General features: G+C 31.4%; 3 protein-coding genes and 1 non-coding gene across 5 annotated transcripts; 3 read left to right on the top strand and 1 right to left on the bottom strand.

Annotated features, from left to right (window-relative positions):
• Positions 1-8,533: 8,533 nt before the first annotated feature.
• LOC130821060 (scopoletin glucosyltransferase-like) lies at positions 8,534-10,431 on the top strand. Its single transcript, XM_057686665.1, has one exon. The coding sequence runs from the start codon at positions 8,612-8,614 to the stop codon at positions 10,136-10,138; it is 1,527 nt and encodes a 508-aa protein (XP_057542648.1). The 5' UTR covers positions 8,534-8,611; the 3' UTR covers positions 10,139-10,431.
• A 1,361-nt stretch (positions 10,432-11,792) lies between these two features.
• Positions 11,793-16,347, top strand: LOC130821058 (F-box/FBD/LRR-repeat protein At1g13570-like). Of its 2 annotated transcripts, none has more exons than XM_057686664.1 (4): positions 11,793-11,991; positions 13,898-14,793; positions 14,949-15,098; positions 15,511-16,347. In XM_057686664.1, exons 2-4 carry the CDS (start codon positions 13,906-13,908, stop codon positions 15,913-15,915), a joined length of 1,443 nt encoding a protein of 480 aa, XP_057542647.1. In that variant the 5' UTR covers positions 11,793-11,991; positions 13,898-13,905; the 3' UTR covers positions 15,916-16,347. The 2 variants fall into 2 exon arrangements, with proteins under 2 accessions (XP_057542647.1, XP_057542646.1); XM_057686663.1 differs by having other exon boundaries at positions 11,793-12,009; positions 15,511-16,346.
• A 1,319-nt stretch (positions 16,348-17,666) lies between these two features.
• On the bottom strand, positions 17,667-19,892 carry LOC130821057 (probable leucine-rich repeat receptor-like protein kinase At1g35710). The gene has a single exon (XM_057686662.1). It carries the CDS (start codon positions 19,852-19,854, stop codon positions 17,926-17,928), a length of 1,929 nt encoding a protein of 642 aa, XP_057542645.1. The 5' UTR covers positions 19,855-19,892; the 3' UTR covers positions 17,667-17,925.
• Positions 19,893-22,395: 2,503 nt separating this feature from the next.
• TRNAG-GCC (transfer RNA glycine (anticodon GCC)) lies at positions 22,396-22,466 on the top strand. Its single transcript has one exon. It is a non-coding gene; the product is annotated as a tRNA-Gly (tRNA).
• Positions 22,467-22,826: the final 360 nt, after the last annotated feature.

Genomic DNA, 22,826 nt, shown 5'->3' with positions numbered 1-22,826 from the left:
TCATAGTATCAGTTGCTCCACAATCAAAAATCCACCTGGGATTTTTATTCGATTTACAAACTAATCCTACATGGTATGAGTTGGTTTTATTTTCATGTTTCACGGTTTGTGCGATAGAATTGGTATTGGGCCTAAAACAAAATGGGCTTGAGCACTTAGGTTTACGTGTGGAATTAGGGCAAACAATTGAGCCATATAAATTTGATTCTTGGAGACCAAAAGGCATACCTTCCTCCTTTGCTTTCTCTTTCATACCTGACGCAGAGAGGGAGGCTCCACAGCCGCCTTCCGTTCCTCCGTGCTCTCCGCCTGTTACTGGTGCCTCACTGGTACCCACAGCCGCCATGCTCTTCTTTTCTCCTCTCTTCTTTCGATCTCCCCACCATTCTGGGTAACCGATAATCTCGAAACACCCCTTCTTGGTGTGTCTCGCACCCCCACAATGGGTGCATCTGAGTCCTGATTTCTCATCATCTCGACGGAAATTGGGTTTCTCCGTTCTTCCCCTTACAGTAAACCCACCACCAATTCCCGATGATTCGATTTGTGAGGGTTTTGTTGGTTCGGTGCTCATAATTCCTCGCCGGTTTATCTCTCTTCTTATTATTGCAAATGCCTCCTCTGGTGTTGGAAGAGGTTCACGATTAAGAATATCCCGTCGATCCTTATCAAGGGTTTCATCTACCCCTGCTAAGAACTGATACAATCGATTTTGCTGGGTTATTTGATTGTAAGTGGTTTTGTCTTCTGGACTGTTCATCGGATTTGGTGAACGTCTATCAATCTCCTTCCAGACTCCGGTAAGTTTGCTATAGTATATTTCGATTGGATCTCTTCCTTGCTGGATTTTGTTTGCTTTGACCATGAGGTCGAAAATTTGGAGTCCGTCTTTGGTCCCGCCGTATAATAATTCGATCCCTTTCCACAAATCTCTCGAGGTAGGGTAATCCAAGAATTGATTTTGCAATTCTGGATCTATATTTCCAATTATCCATGAGATTACCAGAGAATCCTGCTGTGACCATTTTGTGTAATCTGGATCCTCTTGGCTTGGCGGGGAGGCTGTGATGTGATTGAGCCTTCCCCTGCCGCCGAGTTCCAGTTGCATTAGCTTTGCCCATTTTGTGAAATTTTTGTGATTCAATTTTTCTGGAATTTGAATAGGTTGGAAATTCTGAGTTTCTGTGGAGGATTTTTTGGAGTTTAACTGTGTAAACAGTTGCATTAAATCTTCTATAGTGACCGGGTTTTGAATAACAGCTTTGTTATCGAGTTCCATGGTAGATGATGAGTCTTATGGGTTGCCGGCGGCCGGTGATCGGAACCCTGCTCTGATACCAAGATAAAAATACAGTGTAAGTCTTGTTATTTTCTTTCTATTCTATTATGAGGTAATTACAATAGTATTTATACACAAATTATTTAATTAGGCTCTAATTACACTAATAAATTGGAGATGCTTGATGTTCTAAACAGATGAATTCTAAAGGACTTTCTAACAAACCACAATTAGGGCGAATCTAAAAGTAACCTTTTTGCTTTGGTTTTAAAGACAAAACAAAAAGGAAAAAGCAAAAGATAATCTTGAATTTGTATAATGATTGGTCAACGGAGCAAAATGATGAATTATACTTCTATGTCATAGTGTTCATGCATATTGTCTTTTTTCTTAAGTGTCTCTTTAATTATTTGTACTAAAAGATGGTAATATAAGTATAATTTATAGTGTAATTTTTATGAAAAGTACAATATTATCACTACTTAATACAACTTTTTAAATGGTACGGTAATGCACCGAAATAAATTTTGAAAAGAAAATAAAATGACTGAAAGAGAACTTGTAAAGAGATCTTCCTATTAAAATTAAACTAATTTTTCATTATTGTTCCTACCATTTAATGTCAACTTACAAACGAGACATAATAGTAATAGTAATAGTAATAGTAATAGTAAGGGTAATGGTCATGATAATGGTAATAATTGTAGTGTTTTTAAGAGTGATTAGGGATTGCTAAGCGTATTTTGCAAAAAGAATAATATAATATTCAAGTGACTTCACTCACAAGGCAATAGGCATCGTTTGTTTGATACTAAAGTATGCGTATATTTGTAGATTGGGGTTAGAAAATGACAAGTTATTATTAGGAATTTGTCTTACTATCATAGACTTGTTCAAATTAAACTACACATGCATGCAATTTTTATTGGTATACAATTTCATATTTTTCATACTCAGCAGTTTTTTTTGAGATCCCACGTCTTAAAATTAGGGAAATGTTAATAGTAATTATTATGAGATCAATAATAACACGTTTGGTCAAATCCTAACTACATTCTTTGTTCACTATTATTACCACTCTTATTCACTTCTTAAAATAACTCCTTATTATTCCCACATTTACAAACATTATCTCCATGATCATTCTATGATCCAGCAACCACCTCTAAAAGTCCCTACAAAAGATTACTATATAAATATTTCATAAAACTGCATAAAAGGTACACAATTCTTCTCTTCTATACTCAATTTTTTTACCAAAAATACTTCCTTCAATAATTTATTTAGGGAGAAGTTTTTATCTTCCTACCGTTACTCCGATCCAAAAAAATACACCGCCCTCCTACTTACAATCTATACGTAACCAAATATCCTTCAATTGATCTGAACTCATCCTATAATCCGTTGATCTTGCATTCATTAATTATCATATATTCTTTACTTTTTGTTCCCCGATCTGACTTGAGCGTCGAAGGGGTTTTTCGGAAAACCACCCCCGGTCAAGGCTAACGTTGTATTGCAGGATTTGAGGTCTCATAAGCGAGAGGATCATAAGCACTTTCAGCATATTGACAGTTGTCCCCGATTACACCTATCTCTAGGTACTTTAAGTGTCTTTTGCACTTGCTTGTTCCATTACTGAAACAGTAATATATTACTATTTAAGTTTGATAGAACACTCTTTCTATTATGAATTGATTTTAAAAATGAAATCTCGTCATATTTATATGAAATTAACTCTCATTTTATGTGAATGTTATTTACAAGTAAGAAATTAATCAGTCTAATATCTACTGTCAAAATCACTAGTAGAAGTATATATTGTAGTACTTCCTCTGTCTATAATACTTGTTTCTGATAATGATATTTTCCCACACAACATGTCACACTCAGTAGCAAGTATTATGCATGAAACGGAGGAAGTATATACATAGCAGTAGGGGTCTAATAGGGATATGTTAGCTACGCGCGTGGCACAAAATGTGAAGTTGTTTAGCTCCATCCTCACCCTCGACACCATGCAATACAAGTCTTTACGGTATATACACATATGTTGAAAGTTACTTCCTCTATCCCTCTGAATTAGCACCATTTGACTCAAAAAGCTTTTGCATATTGGGTCAAATAGTGCTATCTCATAGGGATAATAGAAGGAGTATAACATAGGGAGATAAGAGATGTGTATTTGGTCAGGTGTTTCGCATCGGTTTAAAATCTGATTTTGTGTCTATATTGATTTTTATATAATTATAAATTTATTTTGAAGTCGGTACTCATAATTAGCTCCAATTTTAAAAAGTATTTTTAAGGAAAAACATAAACCAAAGATACTCATGAGAGCGTTATCGCCACATCTATTCCTAATAAGAAATAAATATAAGGCTAAACAACTATAAAATATTAAATTATTCAATTTCACAACTAAATAATTTTTACAACTGGAAGTGAAATTTTAACTGGGAAATGATTACTAATAAAAACTAATTTCTCGGTGAACCTCACTCCATGAAATCCCACACAATCAATAATCTGCAAAATAAGAATGCAAGAAAAACAAGGAGAAAACTCTCAAAATCAGGAAATTGAGTAATTCCATCTCTATTCCGTAAAACAGTTTAGTTTGAAAATAATTTAAGAAAACAAAAAATAATTGAGTTGAAAATAATTTTGGAAAAATAATATAAAGCTGAGTAAAAAAAAATCAATTTATGAAAACAATATATTATCACATAAACCAATTAATTTATTTGATATTTAATATCGACAGCACATATATAAAATTATTAATTTGCGGGAACGAGAACGCCAGTAGGCCGAAGCTTTACCCCTATACCTACTTCATCAAGAGGTCGTCACCCCAAATAATTAATCAAGGCCAGCAGAGTAGTCTCAAGTAATTTTAGTGTGCACACCCCTCCTACTTGGATCACAACAAATAGAAGCAAGACCAAACATCATATCAAGTAGCACAAATAAATACCTGTCAGCAGTTATACTAACCAAAAAGGGCAACATGTTCATCACTTTTATACTTGGATCACAATAAATATAAGAGCTTCATTTCCCTCGTGTTACTCTTTATGTGATTTAATAAATTTTAATAATTAGTCGCGAGCACACAAACATATAAACAAACATATATTATTTATTTTATTATATGATCATAAATCTTCCCCATAAAATACATCTCAAGAATATCCAACTGAAATCTCATTTGCCAAATCACCATTTTAACATCAATTGGTGGCAACAACAATTAATATCATAAATATTTTTCTCCCAAATTCAATTAAATTTAAAATCATTATTAAAATAATAATATAACTTTCATCAAAATAATAATATTATAAATTAATTATGTAACAAAATAGTAGTAAATATCTTTTTGAGAATAAGATATAAAAAGTATAATATCATACAAAATCACATTTCCTTTAAACACATCAATTATCACTTAGCACATAATACTAACGGGATAACCCTAATTGGATGGACATTGAAAATTACCTTGTGAAACGAGCCTAGAATATAAATGTACGCTCAAACTTCCTTTACGAACTTAACGTTTGAAGTATAATTGTTATTTGTAATTTGTAGGTAGAAAATGTCTCAAAATAGAAAAATACTATCAAGGTGAAAAAAAATTGATAATAATAGATGTAAAGAAAGACAAATGTTGATGAGAGAAAAAAAAAAAGAATAAGAAGAAGAAGAAAGAAAATTAATACGGTGAAATAATTTAAAGAGTAAATTGCTTAATTTATAATAGAGGAATAATGTTAGTTAGATCCAAATGGAAGGGTGGGAAGGACGATGGAGTTAGATGAGGAATTAATTTAGGGAGTGGGGAAAGAAAGTTTAATATTGAAATATTTTTTTTTAAGTAATCGCGTAAATGAGTTTTCAAATTCAATTTTTTTTATATTAAAACTACTCCTAAATTTTTGGGGTTTTTTTTTAATCTTATATCATTTTATTTATTTATTTTATTTAAACATAATTTTTTTCTCTTTTTTTTGTGTAGTTTTAAACGTATAATTTTCTTAACAAATTTATTATTTTGTTTAAATTTTCTAAATTTTACATTATTAATTATTTATTTTTCTGTTTTTATTTTATTTTATTTATTATTTTTTTAATAATATCTCGAATATTACATAATGTGTGACACCCCATATTTACTTTGAAAAGGGATCGATAGACTACTCATATCAACAAGGTGCATCTTCTTTTCATGGAAGCCTATTTGCTAAGAATTTCATAATTAAGCGTGCTTGGTGGGGATCAATCTTAGGATAGGTGACCTCCTAGGAAGTTTTTCCGGGTGCGCACGAGTGAGGCCAAAGTGCGCGGGAAAGACTTGTGTTGGTCTGTGGGACCAGTCTACAGTTTCCATTAGTAGTCACCAGTGATCCGTTAGGCCGAATTGTTACAGGTTAAAAGATCTGATAGTTGAACTCGTTTTGAACACCTAGATCATAATAAATTTTTGTCTGTTTATCTATTTAATAAAGTAACGTATGTACATGCTAGTGTTTTCATTATTGCTCATGACTTAAAATTGAATATCTTTTGTAACAAGCATTGATTTCTTTGTGACGCCTATTGATAAGTATGATAACCTAATGATAAAATTAATCTATTGAGATGATGCGCTTGTAATATGTTTCTATTAAAACATAACAATTTGTTTAATTGAATAGGATTTATTGTTAATGTCATCAACATATAATTAAAAAAATACGAGTTGCACATATTTCATATGCGAGTGAAATACTATTCCAAAATCATATGGTAATGGGAGAAAAGACTTCAATAACTTAAAATGTATACACTATTGTGAAACATAAACCATTCAACACAATTATGTGTAATAATATAATAGAGATGAGAGGAGAAAGGAAAATAAATTAATAATTAAATATTTATTAGATTTAAGTAAAAATATACTATAATGACTTTGTTACACTGAAAAATAAAATAAACTAGCAATCCTCAGCTTTAGGCCTTTCTTAGATTTTTTGATTTTTACCGATTTAATTAATTTTTACTAATAATAACTGATCTATACCGATTAAAACTTATTTTTATTGTTTGTAACAAATTATTACTAATTGAAACTAATTTTTATTGATTGATACTAATTTTATTAATTCTTAGTTATAAATTATAATTAAGTTTTACTAATTAAAAATTATTTTTACAAATTACTTATTTTTTTAAAGATGTATAAAAGAACCTTACTTAAATAAATAATAATTGATCATTAGCGCTTTTAATTTTGTATAAATTGATAAGATTTTGCAATGTAAAAAATTAATTCAGTAGATTTCTAAATTTGTTAAATTTTTTTGTGATTAAATCAAATATAAAATCTAGCTGAATTTTGTACTGCAATTCAAAACAAAGAAAATTTGATACTTTCTCATATCTCAACTATATTCATCTCATTTGGAACGATAGAATTATCAATATATTTATCTCTAATCGTGCATAAGTAATACGTACAATTTTAAAAATAGTCTAAAAGGTAAGAGTGAGAAACTTAAGTGAATATTTATAACACTAATTAGTGCCACGGGCAGACCTAGGTGTCCGTCAGTGCCCACATGTGAGGACACGGAATTTATAAAACATTACTATAATATTTTATATATATTTATGAAAATTTTGGATTTTTTCTATATTTACTATTAATTTATGTTCACATTATTTTAGATTTGCCATTGATTGTTAGTTTGTGATATTATGATAAGTACGTACATTAATATATAATTATAATTTTAGAATCTATAGATTTCATAGTGTCATACATCATAAACATAAAATAAGGATAAAAAAAAAAAAGAATTAATGAGAGGCATAGGATCGGATCTGAATAGATACTCCATGTTCGTTATTTCAAGACGTGAGCCACACCACACAATACACATGGGTATGCAATGCAAGTGACTACTGGTCTACTGCGAGCATTACCTCGAGAATCTACATAAACAAACAACTCATCACCATCATGGATGCCATAATGTTTATTTGTCTTCTTCAGTATCGACTATCTAGAAGCTCATATACACCCCTCGTTAACTGAACACAATTCATGCACGTAATAAGCTGTATAATATTTCGTACTTTATCAAAACCGTTTAATATGGTTTGAACATGTATAAAGATGGGTATTTTTAGTAAATCGATAAGTAAAATCAACTTATATCAAAAAAGTATCGTAAGTAAACATAACATCTCGTGCTGTGACTGTCCGCTAACAATATCGTATCGTGTCTACAAACAATAGCCTGAAACACAATACCATCATGTATTCGGTGTATGTCATTTCATATCAAATTTTTCAACAATAAATAAAAGCCAATATGAGATTTTATAAATTAAATTTTAAAATAAAATAAAGACCTCAATAATTAAGGTGCATTGTTAATACCACGCCTATTTCGAACCTTATTTGTAACTAATTAGTTTTCTTTTTAACATTAAGCGTGACAATTCGAATGCACTAGATCATACTATATCAAAAACGACTTTACAAAACACTTTTTTTAAAAATTATCAGTAGCTTGAGCGAAAGGAATAAAAAGGTAACTAAGAATCAAAACTAAGTATATTGATATATATACTAGTATAAGTGATACATATTTTAACTGAAACAAGACTCAATCTAACTTTTGAAAGTAACATTTGGTCCTAGTTACACCACTCCAAAATCTTCCAAGAACAATCAAACAACACCGAAGTTCGTAGCACCTTTTATGTCCAATAAATCAATCTCAACTCTGAACCATGAATATTAAGATAATGCATGCATGCATGCATCCAAATCATATATACCAAACAATGAAACAAATCTAATGACGTGAGGAGTGACATATCCACACAAGAAAACCCTATGCACTACCATTAATTCTTCCAATCATATATTTAAGCCATCATAATATCGTACCCGGTGTATATTCTCGTTCATAGAAATTATAATAAAGTTTAAAAAGGAAAGAAAAACGAAAATTCATACCTATAAAAAAGAGTGTGGCTAAAGAGTCCTCAATTCGAAAAAGATCCTTAAAAAGAGAAATTTCTATAACGAAAAAGACCGAGTGAAACTAATTAGAAGACAAGATTGATTGTAACCATAATTTAAAATTAAATATAAATAAAATAAAATAACATATAAATAAACATATACTTTTATATATATATAATATATATATATATATATATATATATATATATATATATATATATATATATATATATTGACCATTAGAATTTATTCAATTCAACTTAATTATCTAACTTCTTCATCCCACACAAAACTCAACTCAAATGGGTGCCGAACCTCAAAGGCTTCACATAGCCTTATTCCCCCTCATGGCAGCTGGTCACATGATCCCAATCCTAGACATAGCCAAACTCTTTTCTTCCTACAATCTCAAAACCACCATAATCACAACCCCTCTAAACGCTTCGTTTTTCACTAAACCCCTTCAAAACTCTAAACACAACATCGGTATCGAAATCATTCCCTTTCCTTCCAAGGAAATGGGATTACCAGAAGGAATCGAAAATTTCGACCAATTCACATCCGATGAAATGTCAATCAAGTTTTTAAATGCTACCCAACAACTTCAACATTCACTTGAACAAGTTTTACTCAAATGCAAGCCTAACTGTTTAGTTTCTGATATGCTTTTTCCTTTTTCTGTTGATGTAGCCGCTAAATTTAATATCCCACGTGTTGTATTTCATGGTACTAATTATTTTTCACAATGTTTAACTCATGCTATGATTAAGTATGAGCCTTATAAATCGGTTTTATCGAATGAGGAAGAATTTGTTATCCCGAATCTTCCTCATCAGATATTGCATACCAAATCACGATTGCCATCGATTATGCGAGGCGAGAAAAGAGATCATGATGAGGATGATCAATCTGGGGAATTTATGAAGGTTTTTGTTCAGGCGTTAGAGGCAGAGGAAAAGAGTTATGGGATTATTGTGAATAGTTTTTATGAACTGGAACCGGATTATGCTGAGCATTATAGAAAGGTAATGGGTAGGAAGGCATGGAGTATAGGTCCGGTTTCGATGTGTAATCGTGAAATTGAAGATAAATTTCAACGAGGGAAAGATTCTGGGATCGGTTCTCATCTGTGTTTGGAGTGGTTAGGTTCAAGGAAACCAAATTCAGTTGTTTATGTTTGTTTTGGAAGTTTAGCTGAAGTTTCGAGTTTGCAGCTTTATCAGATTGCATTAGGTCTAGAAGCTTCTGGGTATGATTTTATATGGGTTGTTAGGAGGGGAAGTGGTGTGGATGAGGAGGGGGAGGAAGAGTGGTTACCATTAGGGTTTGAGAAAAGAATGGAAGGGAAAGGATTAATTATAAAAGGGTGGGCCCCACAAATGTTGATTTTGGATCATGAAGCTGTAGGTGCGTTTGTGACTCATTGTGGATGGAACTCGACTTTAGAAGGGATTTCGTGTGGGGTTCCTTTGGTGACTTGGCCGGTTTTCGCTGAGCAATTTTATAATGAAATATTGGTGACTCAAGTGTTGAAGATTGGGATATCAACTGGTGCGAAGGAATGGAATAGAAAGGTGGAAGGTGTTATTGTGAAATGGGAGGATATAAAGGAGGTTATAAGAAGGATTATGATGGGTGATGAAGCTTTGGAGATAAGAAGTAGGGCTAATAAAGTGAAGGAATTGGCAAGAAAGGCTATTGAAGTAGGTGGGTCCTCTTATGTTAATATGTGTTCCTTGATACAAGAGTTAAGTACCTATGATGTTACTACAAAAACAAGGGCATTAGTATTGGAAGAAGAGTTGCAAAGCAATGTTGCATTGGGCTAAAAGTCTAGATCATGAAGAATATAACAAAGGATTGTGTTTTTTGTATTTGAATTATGCTTATGAGAATGAGAATACATTTTTAGCTTTACATCTTTCCTATATTACCCTAATCTTTGCCTAAATTTGAAATATCTAATTGGTTTGTATATTGTCTAATTATTTTGATTTTACATTAAGTGTATATTAATTGACATTGATATAGTATTTGATTGTACTCTCTGCGTTAGGTTTGGTCATTTAGTGTATATTAAAAAGGATTAGTTGGTACTTGGTAATAGTTTCGCCAAGATATTAACAAGTTATTCTTCTGGACAGACTAATAGAATCATATGCTCCCTAAACCCCTATATTGACATAATCTAAACCTCTACTTGACATAATACCCTAAATACTTTATAAACTTCAAACCCCTACTTCTCTTTAAAAAGAAAAAGAAAACTTCAAACCTCTACTTGAGATACCCTAAACCCCCTACTTAACGTATTTGCATTCCATACTTGGCATACCCTAAACCCCTACTTGACATAATGTAAACTCTACTTTGCATAACTTAAACACCTACTTGACATAAGCCCTAAAACCCCTAATGAAATATTCTAAATCCACACTTAAAAAATCATAAACCCATATTTAACATAAACTAAACCCATTTCTTAAAATACCTTAAATTCCTACTTGATATATAATAAACTTTTATTTTACATACCCTAAACCCCTAGTTCAAATACTCGGGCCTTAACCCCTACTTGTCTCTTAGGCCCCACTTGATCTACCATAAATCCTCGCTTAACATACCCTAAATCCCTACTTGGCGTACCCTTAACCCCTACTTTGCATACCCTAAATTCCTACTTTGCGTACACTAAACTCTTATTTTATCTACCTTAAATTCCTACTTAACATAAACTAAACCCCTACTTTGTATATATTAAATATCTAATTGACTTATGATAATTGATAAATACATAATTCATTTATCTTCATATAATCTAATAGTATTGCTATGTTCATCTTAGAACTTATTTTGGTAATCAAATTCGATTATTAGATTTCGAACTTATTTTGATAATCAAATTCGATCATTAGATTATCAAGTATGAAACTGTTTTAATATTCACAATATCTATCATAAATTTATCATCAAATTTGTTAATTAAATGTTAGAACAAAACATTCATCATGAATTGCAAAAAGAATTCAACATACTAGTTATTCCATTTGCATTTTGATCCAATAGATTTAGAAATGTAAATTGTTCAAATTCTAGCATTAAAATCTTCCATTTAATTATAGATGAATATCCAATAAATATAAGGGTGCAGTTTGAATATGAAATGAAAATTAAACATTTTTTTCGGCTGGTCTTGAAAGAGACGGTTTCATAATGAGACTGTCAATTTGGTTCGGTCCAATTCATGCGTGTAATAGACTGGGTTTTTTTTTCATTTTCTGGGCATTTTCAATTTTGATCTTAAATGTATACCTCTAAGGTCAAAAATGATAAATGCTCAGAAAATTAAAATGTTGTTAGAAGCGCGATTTGGGCCGATCCAAATTGATAATCTCATAATAAAACGGCGTCTTCTAATTTTTCTTTTTTTTTTTAAAAACATCCGTGTTTATTATATTGAGTTGGACTTCCTAAAAGGGGATTTTCACGTGAGAGTGCTTCATCAAATTGAGAGGGGATACTAAAAAGGTCCATTACGAAATAATAAATTGAGAGGGGATAACGAAGGAAAAGACAAAAATAAAGTTTGTTTTTATATGAAACAACAATACACAACCAGCAACGCCACCCAGAGAAGTTGGCCGACAATACTTTGATTCAAAACTTTCTCCACATGTCGCCGGTAATTCGTCTTTTCAAGGTCAATATTTTCTTCAATGTTGAATAATTACAACGTTGTATATGTTCTACTTTTAATCAATTGTTTTTGTTTATTATATTTTGTGTTTGTATGATCATTCAACCATTTTTCCCCATGCTTTTGCGAATCAGTGATTCTGTCGTAATCACTATCAAACTGTGTGTTGATTTGGTGCCGAAATCATTAAGTTTTGTTGATTAGGGTTTTGAATTTCTTTTTTGATGCAAGGAAGCAATTCTTACGTTGTAGTTTTCGTTTCGCCTTGCTTCGATTGACGCTAGAATTGCTTCAGGATTTCTATTATAATTCACTCAGAATTTTGAATGTAATGCAGAAGATTATGTATTCTTGTACGGTTTAATTTGATTCTTCTATTTGTAAAATTAAAATGGCGTATATTCTTGTTGATTTGCTTGATTATTTAATCGTACTTCATAAATTAGTCTTGGGGTGGGCATTGTTGATATACGGATGCTCCCAAAACTGATTTTTGGCCATGGTTGTCGCTGGCATATTGTGATAAATAGTACTTCCAGTTTCATTCCTTCTCCGACATTTTCGCTCAGTGCATTCGTTTCTTCATTTTTCCTCCGCATTCTAATCTAGAGTTAGGGTTTACTTCTTCCTATTAATCACGGACTGTTACCAGTCATTCTAGAGTCGGACTCCTGTGTCTCTTTACAATTGTTCTGTATCTTCTCTTGCAAATTTTCAGATCAATTTACCACATGATTGAGCTCTGATTATTTCTCTCTGCTTTTTTGATTGAACTCTCTTTGCTTGTTTCGTGATATTTGGCATGCTTTTTCTTTCGCAATTTGGTTTCATATCCCTATCTTTCTATCGTATTGAATCAATTTTCCATTTCATGGTTTCTGGAGTTTCTAGAGTTTGGAATTGTTAAATTTTAGAATTGTAATTGCTTTTGTATATTTTTGTTGTTAATTTGTAGCATAACAATATTTAATGGATAATTTGCATTTACTATTGTGTCAGACTCTTTTCACAGTATCGCAAGTTTTAGATTGCTAAATTTGTATTCTTGTGAATCTAGAAGTGAAATCTTTAATTTCAAATAAATTCCAAGTTCCCAAACGCTACCTTAACATGGTTGAGTTTCTTAATTGCTACACGATAAGAAATGAAAACCATTTGAAATACATGTGTTATTGAGTTAGAAGAAACAGGAAAGCTTTATTGTTGTATAAAATATAGGAGAGCTTATCAGATTGCGCAAACAACTCTAACTGAACTCGAAATTTTAATAAATTTACGATTTCATGCTTTATAATAAAATTTGATAACTTGAATTCTACTTAAAAGTTTAACTAGTGCAGTCGATTTAAGCACAAGCTTGTGATTAACTCTGTTCCATCAGCCCCCATAATTGGCTTACCCATTGTAAGCATGTAAATGGTATGATGCAAATTCAAAATAAATAAGGGACTAGAGTTACGTTCTCAAAGTTGAAATTTGTTTGTACAATGTCTAAGTATTAAATTTAGTTGAACATTATGATTGTGCTTGGTATTTTGAATAACAAATGTGATGAAAAGAGATGACGAGCATTGAAAAATAGAGCGTGTTTTGAAGAAAGAGCAAGAGCTAACAAATTCTATATAAGGTATATGTGAGCTTTTTAAGGTATTGGGGAAAATTGAAAGGTATAGTGAGAGTATTGTTGAACTAATTCAATATGCTCAACAAAATGTTGCAACTAAATAAGAATGTACTTGCTCAATTCTTGAAATTAGTACTGTGCTTACTTTCTTTATATATCTAGGATATTAATTAGGTATTTAACCTATTCTTAGTATTGAGATGTTCTATAAATTATTGTTGATTGTATTCTTCAGTAATTGCTCATGTTGCTTTTCTTAAAATTTAGGATGATTAATGCAAGATCCAAGAAAAGAGAGCATTGACACTCAAGCTAGTATGATGCATACCATTTCCAATAAAAGAATGAGCTCTGATGCTCGAACCAATACAATTAGTGATCTGCCAACTGATGTCCTTTACAGAATTGTGGAACGCCTACCCCTTCTTGACGTGGCACGAATGTCTATTCTATCATCTAGGTGGCAAGATATTTGGACTTCGACTCCGTTTCTTAATTTTAATGCTGAATTTTTCTCAACTGTCCTTAAAGACAAAGTAACCGATACTAATCTATTTTGCAACATCGTGAGTAAAATACTCTTTCAACATGAAGGTCCCATTTTAAAGTTTGCATTGTTTGTTCCGCGACTGAACACCTGCCCAGATTTAAATCAGTGGATCTCCTATCTTTCAAGAGCTGGTCTTAAAGATTTTTGTTTATATAATATGTTCATGCCTCATCGTCTTCATGGTTTGAGCTGGCATCTCTTTGCTTGTGATGGGTTAGAAAAGTTGACCCTTTGTGGCTCTAGTTTCAATCCTCCTCCTAATTTTAAGGGCTTTCCAAAGTTGAAAAGCCTCATCCTTAACAGGGTCGATATAATATGCAGCAGATTCAACAATCTAGTTCAAAGTTGCCCAGCTCTACAAAATTTAGTTTTAACAAACTTTACTTTTAAGCAGCAGGGGCTCATTATTATTAATGCTCCTAGCCTTAACATCTTTGTTATCGATGGTACATTTGATTCACTTGATGTAAAAAATGTCGACAGTCTTGTGTCAAGTTCAATTGTTTTGCGGAAATCGGGAGTGAATTTAAGGAGCAGCTCGTCTGATCTGATTAAAGTTCTTGCAAATTCAACTAACCTTGAAAGTCTTTGTTTAGGAGGTCTCTGTTGTAAGGTGAATAGTTGACTTTATATAATTACTTTTATGATCCAGTTGGCTTTATTCTATATCGGCTTTATTCTGTTATAAGGTGAATAGCTGATTTATATTACTACTGTTATGATCCAGTCAGCTTTATTCTATGTCAGTTAAGCACTTTTTGGCTGCAGGTTATGTTCAAAAGATGCTGCATTCCTGATGTTTCTCATAAACTGAACAATCTGGAGTTGAAATATCTTAATTTGGGTAATGTGGATGAGTTTTCATCTGTGATAAGGTGCATTCAAAGCTTTCCTAACCTCCAAACACTTAAAATCTCTGTAAGTAACTATGCTTTTTCGAGAAATTAGAAAAAGTAAATTAATATTTCTATATTGTTGATTGATTTTCTATCAAGTCCAAGTGTTTAGATTCTTTTGTTTGTATTGCTTTGAGACTTGAGTCTAGCCCTGAAGTTTATTATTATAGAATCCTTTTGGGTGCAAATTTTTGAAATCTTAGAATCATGTTTTTCACTTATCATTACCCCAGTGCTGTTAAGCAGCTCTCACCTAAGGTGGATTTGGGATGGTTAGATATACGTTAATGATAAAACTAACAAAGAGGTTGTTTCCGATGAACCTTTGGTAGCAGACATCATGTGTAACTTCTTGTAAATAAGAATTGCACATGATTCTACATCTTAAGAAAGATTATAGTTGACACAATGAATAAGTTCTTGTTATTATCTAGGTCCAGAATAGCAATGATTTGGACGAACATATATTGGACAACAAACGTAACTGCACATTACTACACCTTAAATGTGCTGAAGTTGAGATTTGTAGTGATTCCAGTACAGAGCTGAAGTTGATTGAGCTTTTGCTTGCTTCCTCACCCAAACTCGAGAAATTATCAGTGTCATTCTGTGCAATCCTTAAGTGGAGCTCTTACTCAATGATGTTAACGAAGTTGAACCGGTTTCGTAGAGTATCACAAAAGGTGGAAGTAGTCTGTGCAGATTTCATAGTCTTGCCAAACGAATGTGAAGCTGTCTCGTCATCTTCTGAAGAGAGCAGCTCAGATTCCTCGTCTTCTGAAAATACAAGTGAATCAGACTCTGCAGAATCAAGTGATTCCATCGAGTTTCTAGTTTGAACTGGGAGTCATCCATTGGTTTATGGTTTTTCAACGGGCAATGGCTCTTTAGATGCTGTTTTATATAAGGTGTTTTACTTTATAATGAGATGCTGTTATAACTGTTAGCTTTGGATTTAAATTACTCGACAATTTGCTTAAACGCCCCATTTGGATCCACTTGCTGTAGTTTGATTGAGTCATAGATTTACACTTCTTTTTTCTATACTCTTAACAGACTGTTTGAGCAAAACTCAAATATGGGGATTGAATCAACAAAGTAATAGACAACAAAATCAAAATGTAAGAACAAAAGGAATACAAATTGAGAGGTAGAGAAAATTCCAAGATCAAATTGATCATGGACTATAAGACTCCACCTAAACAATTGATTTTGATTGATGTTTAGAGTTTCTGATCACACTCTAATTCGGCTCTCAACAATTAAGTCACTCACAAGACACAAAATGAATTTTAAAGAGAAAATGGAAAGAAAAATACATTTTCTTATTTGATTATTAGTTTTTTATAAGTAAAAAAAACAATTAATCGGAATAATAATAATATACTCAAAATAAAAAAAATAATAAGTCAAAAATAATCATAATAACAATGGTATCATTAAATTTTAAAAGGAAATTTTTTAATGAGAAAGCAACACGTTAGCAATTTTAATAGGTGATAAGGTCAACCGTGTTTTGTTTCAGTTATAGACTTATAGTTATAGTTATAGCTTATAGATTTATTTTTAATCGAATTTGAAATGAAATTGAAATTATATAAAATCAATATGAATATAAATTCAATTTATCTCTCAAATTAATCTCATAACTATTTCAACTAGTACAAATTAAAAAATTAAAGTGGGACACATAAATAATTACTATTAATAAGGGCACTGCTATGCGTATCCCACAAAATATGGAAAACTTAGTATTTTATTGGATTTTCAAACTTTCACGCCTTGATGAGCATGGACATTAACTTTTATATATTCAATCGAAATATTCTGCTTTCCTTCAAGTAAAGAAATTCCGGTGTATTTGGCTAATCATCAACTTTCTTGCATCATTCACCAAACATATTTCAAACACTATATATATGTTAAACAATTCATATAAAAATAATTTGCGAAGTATATTCTAAAATTCTAAAATTTAAGACGTTTGCAAATTACAGTCTTAATATTTTTTTTGCGAATTACAGTCAATAAAGTATTAAAGTTTACAGCATTTAGGATAAATCACATAATTCCGACCATTTTAGTGATAACTTTCAGATTAAATGATCAAAATTCTGTAATTTGACTAATCATCGACTTTCTTGCATGATTCATCAAATTAAACATATTTCAAACAATATACATGTTAAACAATAGTTCATATGATTAGGTACGGAGTTGATTCTTACCTAGTGCCCTTTCATGTTCTTCATATTTTATATGAGAAAATCAATACTTACTCCTACTGAGATAAAATCTACTTTTCTTGTTTTTTATATTTTATATTTTCGAGAGCCTAGATTAAATATCAAATAAAAAATTTTATGTATATATTGAAAAGATGAAACTTTTAGATATAGTGATACTCCCTTCTATTTACTTTAAATATTTCATTTGATTTTTCAACACTATTTATCAATTACTCTTATTATGTATTTTGTTTTTAATATATGAGTTAAAATATAGTCAAGTGGAATCTTATTGGATCCGTCTTATTGTAAATTTTATTAATATCAACTTTTTTAATTTTAATTTGAGATCTTTAAGATTGAAAACATACATTGGCAATATGCCAAAATAAAATGAGATATTTAAAGTAAATATAAGAGTATTTTTATTTATCAATACTCATTACATTACGATTACTATAGAACTATAAGTGAAAAAACAAAATAGTGTAAAAGTACATAATATTGAGTCTAATGTGAATATCAACCAAAACTTAAAAAGAAAATTAGACCCTCAAAAATTTAAAGCGTACGTGCTGTAGCCCGTTTCACACTGTGAATCAGCGACCCTGTATTGAGCTTTTATGAGCGCGTACATGGGCGTAGTGGAGCACCACAAAGACCAGCATTACCAAAAAATGAAGAAGCTGGAATATTAGTTGTATGCTCAGGAATCTCTCCACTTAACTTATTTCGTATAACTTGAAACACTTCCAAATTCCCCAAATTGATAACTTTACTAGGAATACTTCCACTCAAATAGTTCCTAGACAATTTAATTGTTTTAACTTCCTTAGCATTACCAATTTCTTCTGGGATCATTCCTGTAAGCCCATCATGCACCAATTCCAACACTTGTAATTGAGTCAAATTCCCAATTGATTTGGGTATGTTTCCTCCCAATGGATTATAAGACAAGATCAAAGAAGTAATCGAGTCCATAACGTGCTTATTTCCTATATTTTTCTCGATAGGCCCTTTAAACATGTTGTTAGACACGTCGATTGAGTTATAATGTCCCCTTGGCTCATCCACATTCTTGTCGAATATATTCTCCAAGGAACCCGAGAACTTGTTTGAGCTAAGATCGAGATCAGATAACAATCGAAGGTTCTTAAATTCTTTAGGAATCGTAGAGTAGAATCTATTATGTGACACATTAAAGAACCATAACTCACTCATGTTGCCTATCCATGTAGGCAACTTTCCTTCGAGTTTGTTACTCGATAGATCAAGGTAACCTATCGACGAGGATGACAGCCATCGCGGTAGCTGGCCTTTGAGGCCCGTCTTGGCTAACATTAGCCTAAACAAGTTTATTTTAGACAACCAATTTGGTATACTTACTAGACCAAGTGGGTTATATGACAAATCTAAGATTTGTAGATCATGAACTTTAGTAAGTTGTTCAGGGAGTGGACTAACAAGCTGATTTCTTGATAAATCTAATGTCATAAGGCTCTTTAGACCCCCAAAACTTTTGGGTATTTGTCCTACAAATCGATTGTTCGAAGCGAACAAGTTTATCAATGTAGTGAGATGCCCTAGACTTGATGGTAAACGGCCTGTGATCATGTTGTTATCTAAGGAAATGTGTTGGATTTTAGGAAGGTTTCCTATGGAATCGGGTAGATTTCCGATTAGTTGATTGTTGCCTAAACCTAATGCTTGTAAGGAAACAAGTTGGCCTATTGAAGATGGGATTGGTTCAGTGAGACGGTTGTGATCAAGCGACAAATCGATCAATTTAGAAAGTTTGCCAATGGAATAAGGTATGTTTCCATTGATTCGATTTATCGACAAGTCTAACTCTATAAGGCTTTTTAATTTACCAATGTCATTTGGGATCTTACCAGAGATTTTATTGTCATGAAGATCAAGTTTAGTAAGTGATTTCATATGCACAATAGATGATGGAATTGGCCCTGATAGATGATTTTCTGAGAGACCCAATTCAGTAACTAATGTAAATGACTGAAAAACAAAGTTGGGTATTGAGCCAGATAGGCTGTTTCTGTTAAGAAAGAGTCTTTTTAGGTTTTTTAGGTTACTAAATGAGGTGGGTATTGAACCATTTAGCATATTAGTGTCTAAAAAAAGTTGGGTCAAATGAGATAACTTACCTAATTCAAATGGGATTGGACCATTTAACTCTTTAAGGTTGCTAAGATCAAGGAGAGTAAGATAAGTAAGGTTACCTAGAAACGGGGATAGTGTACCTGACATAGAGGTGTCTAAAATGAAATCGTCTCCTGACTGAAGGCCGGACCTAGACACGTTTATGACACGACCATTGGCTCGGTCGCAACCCACGCCCTCCCATGTTTTACAACAGTCGGTCGTGGGAAGCCACGTGCCAAGAAGTTGTGACGGGTCGTCGCTTATTCTACGCTTGAAATCAAGCAATGCTTCTTTGTCTATAGCATTACATGATTCAACTAGTAAAGGAGAACGTAAGTGAGCTATAAATAGAAAGTAAACAAAGGGTATTAAGCTTTTAGAGTTGAACATGATTGAGAGAAAAGATTAAAGGTTTATGAGAATGATTAAAATACAACTAAATGAAAAGGTGTAGCATCTATTTATAGAAAGTAGGAAGCTGGTTCATGTCAAATGTACCAAAAACTTAAAAGTACATACCCCTAGAATATATTACTAGTATTTGAATTCTGTCATCTATAATAAGTCTTAATGGTCAGATATTATTATTATACCTTATTAGTCAAGCAAGCCCCAAGATAGATTTGAATGTATTGGGTTTGTTGAACAATCTAGAGCTATTTCATTAAACAATGTACTGAGTATGATAACGGTAAACTTGAGATAAAGATAAGGTTGAAGGATTATTTAAGTAATGGGTTAAGCTTCACAAGTAAATCAAATAGCTACTTATATTAAGCTATCCTTTTAGTGTTTTCTAATTATATAATCAAATATAAATAAAGGGTATCAAAGATATATAGTATTTTGATTTTAGATTATGTTAAACTACTCATTATGTCTTCTTGATTCTCACATTTGCTACACTACACCTAATAACAAATTCATAATCACATCAGTATGTTGACTTCAAATGACTTTGAGTTTTTTTATGGCAAATGGTTGTTATCTGGACCTATTGACTTAAACAATTGGTTGATTGAACTAACTGAAAGTATTAGCTGATAAGCCCATTGTTTAAGCTAGTTGTTTAAGTCAATTGTTTAACAGATATATGGTAAAAAAATTTGCTGGTTGTTGGCTATTTAACTGAAAACAATTAATTCTAAAGTCAAAAGTCAATGAAAAAACTACTATGAGAAGTCTTTTGTTTCACTTAAATGCTAGCTTTTCAGCTATTTTAAAAGCCATTTACCAAATAATTTTTCCTAACCGTATTACCAATTAAAAAGCCAAAAATCATAATTCAACCAATAAGACAACAAAAATATTCATTACCAAAACACTCTTCTTAGATCATGTGTATTTCTTATTACTAAAGTTGTAAATATTATATTTTACCACAGGTCAATCAAAAATTACATCTTTATTATAAAAATAAATATAAAACTCAATACATCCATCATAAAATATAACATTAAGATAACGAAATATTTAATAAAGAATCTTAGTTATATTGATAGCTGACCGATTAAAATTAACAAACCCAAATAGTACCTTAGTACAATTACTTGCTTGGAAGCTTGCTGGAAGCCTGGAAATGCAGTCTGAGAGAATCAAAGTATCCAACTGACATCCCAATCTCAAGCAACTATATTATTTCTTCCATTTTATTTTATTTTGTGCATGCAAAGTATAATTTAACTATATTCATGTAAATGAGTATAATTTTAATATATATATTTTAATAATTTTTAATGAATTTAATATATTTTGCATTCAGCAATAAAAAGCAAGAATAAAATTGAAAGGTGAGTCTATTCTTGGATCTGTTGCATACGAGCCTTTTTAAAATAATTTAAGTGTTCGTTTTTTGACCGTTGAGCAGCCCGGATCTGTAATAATCTCGGCGTAGGTAGGTGTCAAAGTTATACGCTACACAAATTCTTGTGAAAGAGATCTCTTTGAAATACCATCTCTTATTGGGCCGACTAAATATATTTTTTAAATATTGTAAGTAGGCATTAAGAATGATGTAAGTAGATATTTTAGATATTAAAAGTAAGCATTAAGGATACGGTGAATAAGCATTAAAGATAATGTAAGTAGACATTAAGAACACGATATGTAGGCATTAATCTTTAATGGACTGAGCTTGAGATATGTCTCTCAAATACACGGTCTCTCAAGAGACTAGCTATATGATTTAGGTTATGACTATTATTATATAAGTCACTTATATTTTTTATGAGAAAAAATTATTCATCGTTTAAACTAATAAAATAATTTTACATATTTCTATGTATTTATATTTGTTTTTAAAGTGTGTTATTAATAGTAGTTATATTTCATACTTCTATAAATTAATGTAATAGTATTTTTGTTAGCAAAAATTGGTATTTTTTTTTATTGAAAAAACTCATAATTTCATATTGTACTTAGGGTACAAACCATTTGCTCTTTTATTCAAAACAAAAAAAAATAAAAGTATAAATATAATTATATTGCGCACAATTCAAAATATGATATATGTACGTAATGTATACAACTGTTCAGAGTGAAACGAAATATAACTATAATGTACAATTTATTTTAAAAATTTTAATTTCTTAATTTATACAAATATTTTGGAAAATTTGATAAAACCATGCATCGCACGGGCACTATCTAATTCATTTGCAAAATAGAATTAATATCATGTTGTTGAATCTAATTTCAAGCATATCTACTAAAATAAAGGTAAAGGACACTCCCAGTATCCCGCACAAGGCAGGGTCTGGGTAGAGGGTTTTTCTTTTTCCTAAACCCCCCAATTGATACTTGCGCCTAGTAGGGATCGAACCCCAAACCTTCTACTCCACGTGCAGATATTTTATCTATTGAGCTACAAGCACTTTTGGTTCAAGCACATCAACTATATGTCAAAACTAAAACAAATTGCAAACACAAGTTGCACCAGTGGTCTAGTGGTAGAATAGTACCCTGCCACGGTACAGACCCGGGTTCGATTCCCGGCTGGTGCATTATATTTTTGTTTACTATTTTGTATTTTCTTCATTGACGCCAAGCTACCTTGTAATATTTTCACTCCCTAATGGTTAATGATAAGATTAGATTAGTTTATGGACATAAATAGTCTTAGTAAGCCTAATTTTTTCGAAAATGGTCATGGTTAAATTTATTTTAACATTTTTATAATATTTATGTTATGGTGCTCACATATTTTCCACTAACTGTATATTAATATTATTATTGTTTGTAGTTTTAATATTTTTCACTAATTTTATTTATATTTCATATTTTTTTTTAAATGCTTATAGTTCTTACTTTTTCTCTATTAACTTTATTAATCAATAAAATAACATCTTTACTATCTAAAAAAT

Source organism: Amaranthus tricolor, chromosome 8 (assembly GCF_026212465.1).
Source record: "Amaranthus tricolor cultivar Red isolate AtriRed21 chromosome 8, ASM2621246v1, whole genome shotgun sequence".
In the NCBI taxonomy this organism is placed as follows: domain Eukaryota; kingdom Viridiplantae; phylum Streptophyta; class Magnoliopsida; order Caryophyllales; family Amaranthaceae; genus Amaranthus; species Amaranthus tricolor.
Note: the sequence above shows the minus strand (reverse complement) of the source record. Positions and strands in the feature narration are given on the sequence as shown.

Coding starts and splice junctions, on each gene's coding strand:
- LOC130821057 (XM_057686662.1), bottom strand. CDS start 19,854: ATGTTCAACTCTAAAAGCTTAATACCCTTTGTTTACTTTCTATTTATA.
- LOC130821060 (XM_057686665.1), top strand. CDS start 8,612: ATGGGTGCCGAACCTCAAAGGCTTCACATAGCCTTATTCCCCCTCATG.
- LOC130821058 (XM_057686664.1), top strand. CDS start 13,906: ATGCAAGATCCAAGAAAAGAGAGCATTGACACTCAAGCTAGTATGATG. Junction 14,794..14,948: donor TAGGAGGTCTCTGTTGTAAG/GTGAATAGTTGA, acceptor TTTTGGCTGCAG/GTTATGTTCAAAAGATGCTG. Junction 15,099..15,510: donor TCCAAACACTTAAAATCTCT/GTAAGTAACTAT, acceptor GTTATTATCTAG/GTCCAGAATAGCAATGATTT.